Source organism: Bombina bombina, chromosome 3 (genome assembly GCF_027579735.1).
Source record: "Bombina bombina isolate aBomBom1 chromosome 3, aBomBom1.pri, whole genome shotgun sequence".
Classification (NCBI taxonomy): Eukaryota; Metazoa; Chordata; class Amphibia; order Anura; family Bombinatoridae; genus Bombina; species Bombina bombina.
Window position 1 is genome coordinate 684056056 of NC_069501.1, and position 17265 is coordinate 684073320.

A 17265-nucleotide genomic window follows, 5' to 3' on the forward strand; every position below is an offset into this window, starting at 1 on the left:
CTTTGCCATTGGTTTTTGGCAATTAGGTCGCTAATTGCAGCTGCACACCACAGTTCTGAAATTCCCAGTAGAGAAGGGGTTAATTAGATGGCAAGAGAAATAATTTTCATATAACACTACCATAAAGAAAAATATGCACAGATACGGATATAAATATCCAGTATAAAAACCCTTTTAAAAACTTACTTAGAAGCTCCCAAGTTAGCACGGTTGATGAGGTTAGGCTGAAACACCCACTGAAAGGTGCCTGGAAAGCAGGAAGAGCAGACCCCCACCACCCGCATATGCAAAGACCCATTAGACAAACAGGAGCTATCAGGAATCTGCAGACATCGGTATAAATCTAAAAAAACTTAGGGGCTTTGTTAGGAGTCTGAAAATCTACACAATGTTATTAAAAAATAAGCAAAACTATACATTGTTGCAAAAACAGTCCTAGATGGGCTAGCCGCTATACAACTGATCAGCTGCAAAGTAAAATCTACTGTACAGTGTTATGTTTTTAATTTTGTTTTTTTATTTATTTCTGTAGTGGTCCCCCAACCTCCCCCATCCCCACAATTATGTAGGATTCCTCCAACCCCCCTTTTCTGTAATGCAGTGCACCATTCCTCCCTCTCCCTTTAAGTTTTTTTTTTTCTCTCTGAAGATAGGGTTCCCTTCTACTCCATCCTGCTGCTGGACCGCCCACCTGTCTTCCATCCCACTAGCACATGATTGTTAGACTGACAGTGTCACAGTCTATAACGATTAGGCTTCCATCTTCATAGCATCTCCATGTTACCATATGAAGAGAGACGCCTGCAGTTCAGCTCCCCAAAACTGCAACGTATATACACGCACGTTATGCAGTGCGATAGGCAATGTACCGCATGGCATATATATATACACTTTTTTTTTGTGTTTGAGAAGAAAAAAAAAAAAAAAAAAGTACTGAACTTTATGCTTGTAAGGCATGTTAATGTCCACTAATAAAGTAATTGGAATTCTATTTATTGGCCACGGAGGGACAGTAAGTACTTTGAGATTGTAATAAAATGTTTAATTATGTGTAATAAATAAAACTGCAGTATACTTTCATTATTTTCCAAACCCACCATTCCTATAATTTAAGTCTGAAAAGTGTGTTTTCCTGTTCTGAAAACTGAAGTGCACACTTAAAACATAACCCTGCCAAATATCTGCCTCCAAGGAAATTAATATAAATGCAAAACAATGGAACTTTTGCCAACAATGATTGTGGCTAGCCATGTCCATATTCCAGTAAAAAAAAAAAATCTGCATTGGCTCCTGCATGTAAGGGCAAGTGGGTGGTGTAGTTTAGCCACTGGAAAAAAAAAAAGAAAAAAAAATCATTTATAGTTGGGCATTTGGTTCTTTGGAATTCAAAAAAAACTGGCAAGCGCTCCAGATCCCCTGTCTTCTGCCCTGTGCTTTGAAGGAGACCGCCGTTTTTCGTCCTGCCACTTTCTCTGTACCGGAACAGCAGGGTATTCCTCACACTGTGTAAATGTGTCACTTCTTCAGGAGTCTCACGGGGAACAAAAGAGCACACAGAAAGGTGCCTCTTCAGCTGCAGGAGTCCTCACCAGCTCCCAATATCAATAAAGCAAAAATGGAATGCCATAGAGAAGAGTACTCAGTCCTCTCTGGGTGTAAGTATAAATGAAAAGCCAGATGTCTTATAATTAGACAAATTTATTAAAGGGAACCTCAACACCTGACTGACATATTCTAAACTAACTTTTTCTAATTGTGCAAAATAAACTAACAATGCTGTATGCAGTCTTTTCATCTTACTGCATTCTGTTTTTGCTAAAAGCTTTATCATTTAAACATTGATCATTTTATAAAGTAGGTTTCACAACACTGTGTCATGTGATGCACACGGCACCAGCTATTACTAAATCATAGTGAGCCCTGCAGTGTCTGACAAGAACGGCTTCAGGCACTTTTATGTTTATAAATAGAACGAGCACGGAAAGGAAGTGTGAGGGGGTGGAGAGGGAGGCACAGGGGGAAGAAAGGCTCCGGAGATCATATGTAAGGTAGAAGAATGTCTCGTTACAATTTTTATGCAGCCTGAGTTTGCTTTCTTTCCCCTGTGTCTCGCTCTCTCCACCTCTCCTCCCCCCTCGTGCTACTTATAAACATAACAATGCCTGAAGCCGTTCTTGTCAGACACTGCAGGGCTCACTATGATTTAGTAATAGCTGGCACCGTGTGCATCACGTGACACAGTGTTGTGGAACGCACGTTACAAGATGGCAGCTTGCATAGCACATCCAATGCTGCAGATCAACGTTTACATTGTAAAGCTTTAATCTACAATAGAATGCAGTAAGATAAAGACTGCATACAGCATTACAATCAGTTTATTTTGGATAATCAGTAAAAGTTAGCTTAAAGCATTTCCAGCAGGTGTTTAGGGTCCCTTTAAGTGGAATAAAGTTAAAAGAATGGTACAATTACAGGTCAAACATGTTTCGTTTGGTTACACTTTCTCAATGACCCATGTGACTGATACAAACCCTTATTTAAAGGGGAACAGACAAGTGTATGCCCTCAACTAATCAGAGTGAACACATTTGTTAATACTACATAATGACATAGCAACAAACTTAAAGGGACACTGTACCCAAAATTTTTCTTTCGTGATTCAGATTGAGCATGAAATTTTAAGCAACTTTCTAATTTACTCCTATTATCAAATTTTCTTCATTCTCTTGGTATCTTTATTTGAAATGCAAGAATGTAAGTTTAGATGCCGGCCCATTTTTGGTGAACAACCTGGGTTGTCCTTGCTGATTGGTGGATAAATCTATCCACCAATAAAAAAGTGCTGTCCAGAGTACTGAAACCAAAAAAAGCTTAGATGCCTTTTTCAAATAATGATAGCAAGAGAACGAAGAAAAATTGATAATAGGAGTAAATTAGAAAGTTGCTTAAAATTGCATGCTCTTTCTGAATTACAAAAAAAAAAAAATTGGGTACAGTGTCCCTTTAACTCCTAAAATATTATAGGTATTAATGATTACATATTTCAATGTTTGTTATTAAACATAGTCCATTTATATCTACCAACTACTGATTCCTAAATGTGAATATATGATCATCAACATATAATGTACTTACAATTTTAAATTTAAAGAGCCTATATGGACTATTATTCATCTTATTGTGTATTCTTTTACACTTTATGTATGATTCAACTTTAATTAATTTTAACACCATTCAAAAAAGTGGATTTAATACATAGATGAATGAGCCCTCATGAAGCATGCAAAAAAAATACACATCATAGATTACTACTTATTTCTCATGCAAAAAATTAAGCTCTATCATGTCAATATCTAAAGAGGTGAATAAAATAAATATATATACACACACGAATCATTTTAAGACATGCAAAATGGGGATACATGCATATCAAATTACTCCCTATTTAAAATATGCTACTGAATTGTAAAGTAAAAAAAGGGGAATATTACATTGCACATATAATAGCATTATAGGTGATAACTATTCCATCCCCAAGAATTTATGCTTCAATAATGAAATGTTAATCCACAAATAGTTTCACATCCCAATCTGAGTTTAATCCATTTGGAACCCTAGTTTCCAATTGGAATATCCAATAAACTTTTTGACTGAGAGTTTTGAGTCTATTGCCACCCCTAGCATGTCTCCCTACATGTTGTATACCCTGGAATTGCAAAAATTTGCTCTCACTATTATGTTGGTTATGAAAATGAAGGGCTACTTAATAAATATGTCTAATTTTAAGACATCTGACGTGTGTGTATACATACACATACATACAATATACATATATATATATACACATATATACATACACACACAAACCGCATATTTATTTTTTTGGAAAAAAATAATGTATAAAAGAGAAATAATTCACATTTAATGACCTGTAAACTCAAATATCATTCCACCGACTTTTGTAAAGTATTGTGCTTCAGCGTTGTGACGTGCAGAGTGGCTTGTACTGCCCTGCACGTCATAGCGTTTAGTTAACAAAATGGATTGACAGGCTTCATAAGAGATCTTTACTCAGTACACGTTCACAATAATTTACCGCACATGATCAAAACTCTTACATATCGTTCAAACCATTATAAATTTTCCATTATAACTATTAAAAAATGTGATTGTCCCTTATGCATTGGTTATACTCCCTTGTTAATGAAACGTGAATAAATGCTTTCCTCCTTCTTGACACAATCTTTCTGGATAGATTCCAAGTAAACAATGAATCGTAGTATTCAGTGTTTACTTAAATGTCACTTTGTGCTGCCCCGACCACTAACGCCCAAGTGTGAAAATAACGAGAAAGCGCATAAGGAGACATGAATATTATTGGACACTTCCATTGCTTGTAAAAGAACATTTTGCGCATGTGTGTATCAAGCCATATACTTTTACATAGGCTGTCAATTGACACACAATTTGATTGGATATAAACGAAAGGCTGTAGAGAAAAAAAAAAAAAAAAAAAGTACTGTTGAGTAAGGCCAGAGGGCGAACGGTGCTTAGAACATCCTACAGAGCAATATTGTAAGTAATAGAAGGTACAAAATAAAGGGGGGAAAATTAATAATGTTTATTTATAATCTGCTATCATTTGACACTTCAGCATTGTTTACCATCACTTTAACAGAAGAATGTCGTCAATCAACTGTATATATGTCAATGGAAAATGCATTTCAAAGACTATGTTATTTTGTTTTTCAAGACCAGAAGCCTCTCACGTATCTGTTTAAAAAGACTAACAAATTAGAATAGTTGAGTTCTGCATTAGAATGAGCATGTTATTTTTGTTTTAGTGTCCCTTGCTAACTATGCATTTAAAACCTGCAAAGGGTTATAAAGCATATACAGTATCCCACAAAAGTGAGTACACCCCTCACATTTTTGTAAATATTTTATCTGTATCTGCTCAATAGCTTTCCGCTTGAATGTATTAACATTCTTACAATGGAACTCCAAGAAGTGTCTGGAGAGTGTTGAGCAAGGTCTCTAACCTGTGATATAAGACAGGTGTTCTCGAATTCGGGTACCCACCTCTCCAGTGGTTCTACCCACATATGCCTTCTTACATTGGGTGCATTCAGTCAGGTAAATGACATACACTCTTGCGGTTTATACACCCCTTAGTAGGGAATTCTTCCCCTGTCAAATGTAATGTGAATGACTTGGAACCCTGTATGTAGTCACATGATGCACTTGTGTTTCTCCCACATCTATAGGTTCCAGAGTGGTGCAGCCAGGAACTCCCAGAAGATTTACTTTTTAAGAGACAGGGGGATAGTATAGGTTCCAGAGTGGTGCAGCCAGGAACTCCCAGAAGATTTACTTTTTAAGAGACAGGGGGATAGTATATTCCCTAGTGTGGCGTTACATTTTGCAGAAAAGGAACATCCCCTTTCCACTTGTTTTCTCAACTTCTTATCTCCCATTTATATGGGCAGCGTTATATTTATAATCTTTCAGACCTTGTCATATTGGTCTGAAAAATTGGTTACAAAGCTGGGTTGGGAGTATTCAGAGTGTTATTTCTTCTGTAAGCTCTTAGACTCGTCCAAAAGCATTATTTCACGATTCATGTGTAACTTCTTTATAGGCTCTATCAACCACTTTTCTCGGATAGCCTCTCTCTCTTCAACTGAGGTTTTCACTCTCTTGCTGGAAGGATACCTCCAGGGTACAATTACCTTTTGCTGCATAAATTGCCCTTTGGCTATGCCTCTAAAGACCAGCCCAGGATGAATGCTGCAGGCATGTAATAGGCTGTTCCCTTCAATAGGCTTCCTAAAGAGAGTGGAGACCACTTTTCCTGGTAAAGCTAACACTCTTAGGGACACATCCAGATAATTAATACTTTCCTTCTGCCACTCATAGGTAAAATGAATGCCCACAGTGTTTAAGTTTAAGCTGTCTACAAAACTTCTTGACTGATCTTGGTCAGACAACCAAACGATAAAGGAGGTCATCAATGTACCTGGATATATTTTATTATATGGTCCGTAGGTACGCCAGTACCTCCATAGATGTGGCACCTCTCCCACCAACCCATGAACAGGTTGGCGTATGATGGGGCAAATTTAGCTACCATTGCTGTGCCACGCCTCTGGAGGTAGTAGCGTCCCTGGAACATAAAAAAAATTGTTCCAGCAAAAACTTCAATCGTTTTAGTAAGGAATATTCTCATCTCATATGATAAATCTGTGTACAGGTCCAGAAAGTATCTAATGGCTGTTAGGCCATGTTGGTGAGGAATATATGAGTACAGGGAGACCACATCTATGGTAAGCCAACTTTACTCATCTCTCCAGTGGATACTCTCCATCACCTGTAGAGTATGGGTGGTGTCCCCTACATAACTAGGCAGTTTAAGTATGAGTGGCTATAGAAAGGAATCCACCCATTTTGACTAAGGCCCTAATACTCTCCAAAAATGTAAAGAACTAAAATTCATCAGATTCTACAAGAAAATAAAATCCCATACCGTTGGGGGTTCCTAGTTAGCATAATTGATACCAAAAAGGGAGAAACCGCAATATACTGAACACCAGACAGTAAGACATTCGGTCTGGATATAGCCTTCCCATCTGATTCATGCCTGCAGGACTCACTGCTTTTGGAGAAAACAACAACTGCAGAAGCAGATGACACCCCAAATCAACTACCAACCACAGGGACATTTGCCTTGTCAAAACGATGATCACAAGCCCTGAATAACTATCTTCTGCAGTTAAGGACAGATGAGTATATGAATTATAATACATATATGTTATATTAAGTAATCTTATTCTTATAGTTATGTTAAAATTTTTATCCTAGATAATATGTTTATAAAGTTCACAGTTGTATTGTTCCAAATATTCCCCCACCTATACATACCCTCCCCTTGTTACCCCACTCATAGTTATTCTTGAACAACCAATCACTAATATATAGCCATACCCACACCAAAAACCTCCCACCCAATATACATTACTACACCCTATATTTATCTACCCATCCCCTTTTCACCTCCATCCTCCCCTTTACGGATCATAAATTTCTCCCCCTTCTCTTTTCTTTCCCTTCCCCTCTCAGACCCCCACACCGCCTTGGCCACGAGACTTTAATATACAATCTTATTTGAATATATATTTAAATGTACAAGAAATAACTATGTTATACTTCTTGTTAAGATCATTTATAACACAAGGTATTCTTAGTTACAATGTTTATGACATGGACATTCTTAAATTGCTCACTGGACTGAAAGAAGTTCTCCCTTATGGGACATCCATCACTAAATCCGCTCTTAGACAGACTCTAAAAAGGAGAACTTTAACTGCTATAACTTAATGTTCTGTACCAATCCAATAACATCTATGTTCACGGTAAACAGTTTTACATCAAAAAAATGTAAATGTAAATGCCCTATTCATGAAAGTTTATTTTGGACTTTACTGTCCCTTTAATGCTACAGGATACAAGAGATATTTTTAGACAATTAAGTGCTTCCAAATTTGAGACAACAGTTTAGATATACTCTTTCCTGTTCCAGTATGAATCTGCTGCTGTGCACAGTGAGGTTCATGAAGACATGGTTTTTACAAAGTTTAGAACAGAAAGAACGAGTGGCCTGCACAGAGCCCTCACCTCAACCCCACTAAACACCTTTGGAATTAGATTGGAATGCAGATGGCTTCAGAGCCTGAGCTCACAAATGCTCTTTTGGTTCATACTCCACAATCTTGTGGAAAGCCTTCCCAGAATGGAGACATTTATAGCCGCAAAAGGTGGGGTGGGAGGCAAATCCATATTAATGCCCATGGTTATGTAATAAGATTCCAACAAGCTAATATAGGTGTGATGGTTAGGTGCCCACATACTTTTGGCCATATAGTGTATATTATACACAAATTGTTCTTCATCCCTAGAAAATCCCAGGCTTCTTTATTCAAACGAAAAATTAAAACAAAGTCTTACTTCTGTAGCAGTGTCGAACTGTTGCAGAATTCTCACTTTTTAAACTGATTAAAGGGATAGGAAAGTCAAAATTATACTTGCACGATTCAAATAGAGCATGGATTATCAAAACCCTTTTAAATGTACTTCTATTTTCAAATGCGCTTAGTACTCTTGGTATCCCTTGCTGAAAAAGAATATGCACATATCCACTAGTGGTAGCTAACCACTGATTGGTGCCTGCACACATTTGACTCTTGTGATTGGCAAACTAGATATGTTCAGATAGCTGCCAGTAGTGCAAAGCTGTCCCTTCAGCAAAGACTAACAAGCAAATTTGAGAATAGAAGTAAATTGAAAAGTTGCTTAAAACTAAGTTCTACCCGAATAATGAAATAAAATTTGGGGGGTTCCTGTCCTTTAATTTCCATATTATACTTTTTTATGGGGGGACATCACTCTCTATAAACACTTAATTAATGGTTTGTTAGTTTTTATACCTTGCATGGGAGTTCAACACATTAGTATTTTTCATATGCCGGTAGTACCTGGTAAGTGACGTCTGCTCTTGATGGCTCAGCACTGCTTCCTCCTCCAAAGCCTCCTGTGATAGCATGGCCTAAAGTGTGACCTACTGCAGAACCCACTGCCACTCCAGCAGCTGTGGTAGCCATCTGTGCCATCAGACCCGGCTGCCTGGGTGCTGCTGTTGGACCAAGTGAAGACGGAGGTGGTGCCATAGGGGCTGGTGGGCGTGCTGCAGGTGGTGGCGCTGATCTCATAACAGGTGCTCGGCTGTGGGAACAAGTGAAAAGCAAAAAGTAACTTCTTCAGGAATTGGCTACTTATTTCCAACAAGTTTATGTTCTCTGAATCACTGCCTTTAAAAATGAATGGTCAATGAGGTAATAAAAAGACAACCCACTTAAAAGCTTATCAATCATAGACCCTTCCTCAGAGATGCTGTCTTTTTGTAGGAACTCAAGGCTTTGTCTAAACCATAAATGCAAATTTGATAGCTATATTTTTTCCCTTAAATTGAAAATGTAATTTTTTCAAGCACATGGCACAATGTACAAATGTATAATGTCACAAAGCAGAAAAAAAAAATTAAATACATCCATGATTTTAAAGAGAGCTGTAGGTAAATAAGGAAATGGAATAGCATGGTGAGTAGTAATGTTACAACTACAGTAACATCGTTACTACTTACCATGCTATTCCATTTCCTTATTTACCTACAGCTCTCTTTAAAGGGACAGTATACTGTAAAATAGTTTTTCCCTTAATGTGTTTACAATTGCTTTTTTTACCAACTGCAGAGTAAAAATGTATGAAAATTAGCTTTTTAAGGCTTATTTCTGTATATTAAAGCTCTGATTTTGTGTTTTGAAGCCACAGCCTAATAAAATAGGTTGAGCTTGTAGGTATAATCGGATCTCATTACTGTATCACATTGTGCACATATACCTGCTTCTTTATCTTATATCTGTCCTTAAAACAATCACCAGTACTTTGAGAGAACAATGGAAAAATCAACATTTTATTACATTATCTCTGCTATATCGCACTGGGAGTGTAATTTCTTCTGCTGGCTGTGTTTACAAAGCTTATCTATAGCTGGTACGCGCGGCCACAAACTTTCAGAATAGGTGGGGATACCACATGCTAAATCAACAGTTTCAAATGCCAATATAAGGGTAAAGGAGATACTTGTAAACAATTTAATACACTCCAGCAGGTAAAGTGGATCATTGGGAACAAATTAAAGGGGAGAAAATTTTTGAGTAAACTGTCCCTTTAAAGTGGCTCTTATTTTAACTCACTACAGAATCCAGCTGCTAAAGCTCTGCATCTTTATACTGGGCACCGCATCTTGTAGCACACTTATTGTTGCATCCTGTGACAGAAGTAGTGCAGTTACACAGATCTCAGATCAGTGTTAAGATGCAGAGCTACACTGATAAATGTGAGTGGTTACAATTAGCAAACGACTTTGAAGACAGCTGCAGTCAAAGGAGTAAAGGCATGGTGAGTAGTAACCATGTTACATAGAAACATAGAATTTGATGGTAGCCAAGAACCAAAAGGCCCATCAAATCTGTCCATATTAAATTTTACTATATTCTTAGGATAGCCTTATGCATGTCCTAGGAATTATGTTACAGTCCCTGTGTTTACCACATCTATTGGAAGTTTATTCCAAGGACCCACCATCCTTTCTGTAAAAAAAAAAAAAAAAAAATGTTTCCTTATATTTCTTTTGAACCTGCTACCATCTAATTTGTGAGATTGTGACCCCTTGTTTTGGTATTTCTTTTTTGTGGAAAATGCTTTCGGGTTCTACTTTATTAAGTCCATTTATATATTTAAAGGTTTCTATCATGTCACTTCTTTTCCCTTCTCTATATATTTAGCACTGCTTACATGCCTCAGGTTCTCAAAGATAGTCATTATTTTGAAAAAAACATCTACACTTGTTACAAAATGATGAGATTTTAGCACCAATAAACACTGTAGATTTGTCAAAAAAAAAAACAAAACAAAAAAAACTTTGGGGTCAAAACTTTCCCCAAGTGTGATAACTGGCACTAGAACAGTGCAACACACTTGGCTACAGAGGAAATGTAATTATAAATGTAACTATCTGTGATGTCTTACATGTAAAACCATTAGAGTTGATGACAAGTTTCGGTACACTACTGGTGAAGTTTGACATATTCTCGCATTGCACATGTAGAACCAGATGGGTGATATATATGTTAGTGTAATGTGTCATCACCAATGGGACAAACCGATTGTTAACTGCGTGATAGAGTCAGGGAACATAAGAGATGTCAAGAACTTCAAGGACTCTGCAGTGGCTAAACATTTTAATAATGTGCATTTAATGAATGCGCCTAACTTTTCAACTCAAATCATAGAAGTAGTAAAAAAACACTACAGAGGTGGCGACAGTCATAACAATTTGACCAAAAGGGAACTATTTTAGATATTCAAATTGGGTACTAGATTCCCATACGGCATGAATTTTGAATGGGACATTTCATACTTCATAGAATAGATCAAAAAATATTTTTCTGTATAGATCTTAGTCATTTGTAGTAACATTTATAATAAAAAGTAGAATGAGTATAAATTACAATTGGGAACAACAAGTAGTAACGTAACTACAAAGTTTAATCATTAACTTGGGATCATTGTGTTTATTATCAATTTATGCTTCTGTAAATGCTCACTATTTTTTTTTTTTTTTTTTTAAGCTGTCATCATACAAAACTAATGTGAGGGAAATATTTAGGTTACAATTGGCACGTAACAATTTGAAAAGATAGTAGCAGGCTGCATTAACATGAAAATCAATGTCTTATGGTTCTGAATATTTACTCGCATTTAGTTAGGTTAGTTTACAAATTAAACTGAAAGAAATAAAATGTATTTGGAAATTTAATATGTATTCAAAGTTAGACCGTAAAGTCGAAATTAAACTTAAATGATTCATATAGAGTATGTTATTTTAAACAACCTTCCCATTCACTTCTATAATCAGATTTACTTTGTGTTTCTAGTATCCTTTGTTAAAGAGTAATTCTAGGTTGGTTCTTCATATGGGCGCAGGAGCATGAACGAGTCTTTACTGCTCTATGGCAGCAGTGTTTTGCAATATTGTATGTAAAGTAAATTGAAAGCTGTTTAACCCCATAACGACCCTAACGTACCCTGTATGTTGCTGGACGTTTAGGGATTGTTAGTGGCGAGACAACGCTAATAGAAAAGAGCAACCCCATAGACGTACAGGGTACTTCGCCGGTCATTAACCCCTTAATGACCGCAGCACTTTTCCATTTTCTGTCCGTTTGGGACCAAGGCTATTTTTACATTTCTGCTGTGTTTGTGTTTAGCTGTAATTTTCCTCTTACTCATTTACTGTACCCACACATATTATATACCGTTTTTCTCGCCATTAAATGGACTTTCTAAAGATACCATTATTTTCATCATATCTTATAATTTACTATAAAAAAAATTATAAAATATGAGGAAAAAATGGAAAAAAAAACACTTTTTCTAACTTTGACCCCCAAAATCTGTTACACATCTACAACCACCAAAAAACACCCATGCTAAATAGTTTCTAAATTTTGTCCTGAGTTTAGAAATACCCAATGTTTACATGTTCTTTGCTTTTTTTGCAAGTTATAGGGCCATAAATACAAGTAGCACTTTGCTATTTCAAAACCACTTTTTTTCAAAATTAGCGCTAGTTACATTGGAACACTAATATCTTTCAGGAATCCCTGAATATCCCTTGACATGTATATATTTTTTTTTAGAAGACATCCCAAAGTATTGATCTAGGCCCATTTTGGTATATTTCATGCCACCATTTCACCGCCAAATGCGATCAAATAAAGAAAATTGTTCACTTTTTCACAAACTTTAGGTTTCTCACTGAAATGATTTACAAACAACTTATGTAATTCTAGCATAAATGGTTGTAAATGCTTCTCTGGGATCCCCTTTGTTCAGAAATAGCAGACATATATGGCTTTGGCTTTGCTTTTTGGTAATTAGAAGGCTGCTAAATGCCACTGCGCACAATACGTGTATTATGCCCAGCAGTGAAGGGGTTAATTAGGGAGCATGTAGGGAGCTTCTAGGGTTAATTTTAGCTTTAGTGTAGTGTAGTAGACAACCCCAAGTATTGATCTAGGCCCATTTTGGTATATTTCATGCCACCATTTCACCGCCAAATGCGATCAAATAAAAAAAAAAACGTTAATTTTTTCACAATTTTAGGTTTCTCACTGAAATTATTTACAAACAGCTTGTGCAATTATGGCACAAATGGTTGTAAATGCTTCTCTGGGATGTCCTTTGTTCAGAAATAGCAGACATATATGACTTTGGCGTTGCTTTTTGGTAATTAGAAAGTCGCTAAATGCTGCTGCGCATCACACGTGTATTATGGCTAGCAGTGAAGGGGTTAATTAGGTAGTCTGTAGGGAGCTTGCAGGGTTAATTTTAGCTTTAGTGTAGATATCAGCCTCCCACCTGACACATCCCACCCCCTGATCCCTCCCAAACAGCTCCCTTCCCTCCCCCACCCCACAATTGTCCCCGCCATCTTAAGTACTGGCAAAAAGTCTGCCAGTACTAAAATAAGTTGTTTTTTTTTGTTTTTTTCTAAAAGAAAAAAAAAAAAAAGCATATTTACATATTCTGTGTTTAGGATCCCCCCAACCTCCCTGATCCCCCCAAAACAGCTCTCTAAGCCTCCCCCTCTGCCTTATTGGGGGCCATCTTGGGTACTGGCAGCTGTCTGCCAGTACCCAGTTTGCACACAAACAAATGTTTATTTTTTTTTTTATTTTTATTTGCAGGGCACCCCACGGTCCCCCACGGACCAACCCCCACCACCTAAATGACTCCTAAGGTTTTTTTTTACATTCTAAGTCCCACTTTTATTTTGTTTTGGGACACATTTTTCTGTAGTGTAGCAGTTCCCACCCGCTCCCTCCCCGTGCACGCGCCCGCCCCCTCGTGCACGTGCGCGCGCCCGCTCGCGCCCCCGGACTCCCCCGCCCACGATCCACATGACCAGGGCCATTGATGGCCGCCACCCACCTCCCACACCGGCTCCCACCCACCAACGATACCGGCCATCGATGTCCGGTGCAGAGAGGGCCACAGAGTGGCTCTCTCTGCATCGGATGGCCGTAGAAGGTTATTGCAGGATGCCTCCATATCGAGGCATCACTGCAATAACCGGAAAGCAGCTGGAAGCGAGCAGGATCGCTTCCAGCTGCTTTCCACACCGAGGACGTGCAGGGTACGTCCTCAGGCATTAACTGCCTTTTTTCTGAGGACGTACCCTGCACGTCCTCAGTCATTAAGGGGTTAAGCAGTTAAAATTGCATATTCTACCTAAACGATAAAAGTTTAAAGGGCCAGTAAACACACCAAATAATGTTATATAATTCTGCACAGAATTATATAACACTAACCTAGCGGCAGCTTTCTAAAGCAAAGTATTAGGTTAAAAAAAAAAAAAAAAAAAAAGGACACGCTCAGAACCAGGAGCAGCGGTCTGTAAATTTAATTTTCGTAGGTAAATATCTCTGAAATACTTTGCTTTAGAAAGCTGGCGCTAGGCTAATGTTATACAATTCTGCACTATGTGCAGAATTATATAACATTATTCGGTGAGTTTACTGGCCCTTAAAATGCCACAAGACTCAAAAGTTAAAGCAACCAATAGATGCTCAATATACTTTAACAAGTTGTCTCAAGTAAAACATACATTTTAAAAATGACAAAACTAGAATGTGCCCAATATCACCAGTGTTAAAATTATCCTACTGATGTTAACAGACAATTTATAGTTTAAAGGGACAGTCTACACCAGGATTTTCATTGTTTTCTAAGATAGATAATCCCTTACCCATTCCCCAGTTTTGCATAACCAACACTGTTATATTAATATACTTTTTACCTATGTGATTACCTTGTATCTTCTGACAGCCCCCTGATCAAAAGACATTTTATTTGTTATTATCTATTGACCTGCATTTTAGCCAGTTAGTGCAGTGTCTGCCACATCCCACGGGAGTGATCACAATGTTATCTATATAGCTCACATGAACTAGCACCCCACTGTTGTGAAAAGCAAATAAAAAAGCATGTGATAAGAGGTAGGCCTTCAAGGACTTATAAATTATCATATAAGCCTACCAAGATTTAGCTTTGAACTAAGAATGCCAAGAGTACAAAGCACATTTGATGATAAAAGTAAAATTGGAAAGTTCTTTAAAATTACATGCGCTATCTGAATCATGAACGTTTATTTTTTACTTGACTGTCCCTTTAAGAATACATATCTTTTGGTAGACTCCTCCAAACGCACCACTAGCCATTACACATAGGCCGTGTTTGACAAGCGCTCAGAGCCAGCACCGGGCACATCTGCTCCATCGATGACGTGGCGCTAGGAGACGTCACAAGTAAGGGAGGTTAGAAAAAATGTTTGCATGCGCAAAGGGATCTGCTGCACAATAATGGAATACACATATATAATTCATATGTGAGACGCTTCAATTTGCATGCAATATTTCTAATACCTTTTAAGTATTAGAAATATTGCATGCAAATAGAAGCGTCTCACATATGAATTATATATGTGTACTCCATTATTGCGCAGATCACTTTGCGCATGCGAACGTTTATTATAAGCTCCCTTACTAGTGAAAGTTATTACATTTACAACACTATAAATATACACATATATACAGTATATATATATATATATATATATATATATATATATATATATATATATATATATTTTATTTATTTATTTTATTGTAAACATGGCAGCCTCCACAAGCAACACGTGTGTGTATGTAATATATATATATATATATATATATATATATATATATATATACACACACACATACATGTTGCTCGTGGAAGCCGCCATGTTTACAAGCGTCTGAGCTTGCTCTAAAAAAGCTGTCGCCAACCAGTGGTCCATGAGAAGAAGATGGTGGTCCTTGACACCATCAAGCAGGAATTAATCTCCTCTGATGATGTCACCCCCATCGCACCGCAACTACCTACAGTGCCTGACTGGACATCAGTGAAAACCGACGGAGAAGTTAAATTACAATCTCTGTACGCACATTGCGTAGTATTGTTAGATTAGCTAGATTGTATTTTTAACTCCTCCCGCCCGGAGTGCTACTCAGAGAAAAATGTTTCCAATCTAAAGCCAGCAGAGGTTAGTATAGTCTTGGCTTGAAATAGTGGAATTAAAGTATATAAAAAAGAAAATCTTAAAAAAAAAACTATTTCTCTCTAATAAACACATAGAGGTTTGTACCTTTTTTTAAAAAATTCATGTTAATGGTCCACGGGATTCAAAATTGTGAGTTTAGTGGTCCCTGAGGTCTGAAAGGTTGGCGACCCCTGCTCTAAAAAGTCTCAGCTTTACCAGCAAACTTTGAAGTGTTCTCAAAACGCTCCAAGCAAGCTCTGAGTTCGCTTCGAGAGCTTGCAGAACGCGGCCTATATAGTATGTACTGCAGCAAATAACTGTTAGACCATCTTTGGATTGGCTGCAAATAAGCTGATCTACAGATAATACAGAGTAGCGTACATCTGGGGTCCAATAGAAAGCTTTTACAATAAAATACCTCTCCAGAAAGGCATGCATTTTTTATACTAAATAATTAAATCATTAAAGTGATATCAAATTTATTATAAACTTTTTTTTTTTTAAATCTCAATAAGGAATCCTTCCGGGTTTAAAAAAATATTATAGATTCTGAATATGAATAATATTCAATCAGTATAATTTACTGAAGTCAATGTGCTTTCTCCAGAAGATTGTTTTCAATTACTACAAGAACCCCTTTTAATACTTGACAGTGCAGATGATAGTTTCATTTATCGGTTTTATGAAGTTCATTTACATTACTTTAATCCGTGTAAAATAAGTGTCACTACGTCTAAATGGGTTCATAGCTCTGCAATGTTCTCGCTACTACAACAAAATAAATAATACCTACATATTACAAAATTATTGTCTGACCGTACCAGGCCTTAACATACACACAACTCAATATGACTATACATGATTATTGATGCCCTACCACGCCAGACGACTACTCACCTAGCAGGCGGTGCCACCCGTGAAGTACGGCTTCTGCTTCCCCTCGGCATGGCTTACTTTCTGTAAAAGCTGTGCTCAGAAAGAACCCGGTCTCAACGAAAGCAATGAAGGACTAATTGCGTCACTGAAAGTGGCCTCAGCTTTTATAACCTTGGATAGCAATTAAACCAAATTGACGCGCTAGCTAGATGTTTCTTCAGATTTCTAGTGGGACTGTGTGAAGGTCACCGCCGTGACGCAGCAAAAGCGCCTTACGTAATGATATCACGTGACTGCAATCAGCCACATGCATGATGGAACTTGTAGTGAAGTGAACAATGTGCAAACGCTGAATAACGGAGTACTTGTATTTCATTATATATTATATTATTTACGGTATACAATTTTTATACCAAGTTATTATATACAGCTGGTCGAAAATAGTTCTGAGCGAAACCGGAAGGTGGGGAAAAAATAATGTCACCAGGAAAATAATTTAGCACACTGTCGACATATTATATAACCATTAGAGGCCAACATTTAAAAAATAAAAAAAAAGTCCAGGGACACTTTGCAGCTATCAATTACCTGCATGAAAATGTTTACCACACTCCCTACCCTAAAGT

At 37.3% G+C, this 17265-nt stretch overlaps 1 protein-coding gene across 1 annotated transcript in view; it reads right to left on the bottom strand.

The window, feature by feature from the left end:
* Nucleotides 1-16905, bottom strand: part of CHCHD2 (coiled-coil-helix-coiled-coil-helix domain containing 2) — a 48994-nt gene extending 32089 nt beyond the window's left edge. Inside the window, exons 1-2 of the mRNA XM_053707450.1 lie at nucleotides 16661-16905; nucleotides 8532-8778 (exon numbers count right to left, since the gene is read on the bottom strand). Of these exons, the coding sequence (XP_053563425.1) occupies nucleotides 8532-8778; nucleotides 16661-16710 (297 nt within the window). The 5' untranslated portion in view covers nucleotides 16711-16905. The remainder of the gene's footprint in view (nucleotides 1-8531; nucleotides 8779-16660) is intronic.
* Nucleotides 16906-17265: the final 360 nt, after the last annotated feature.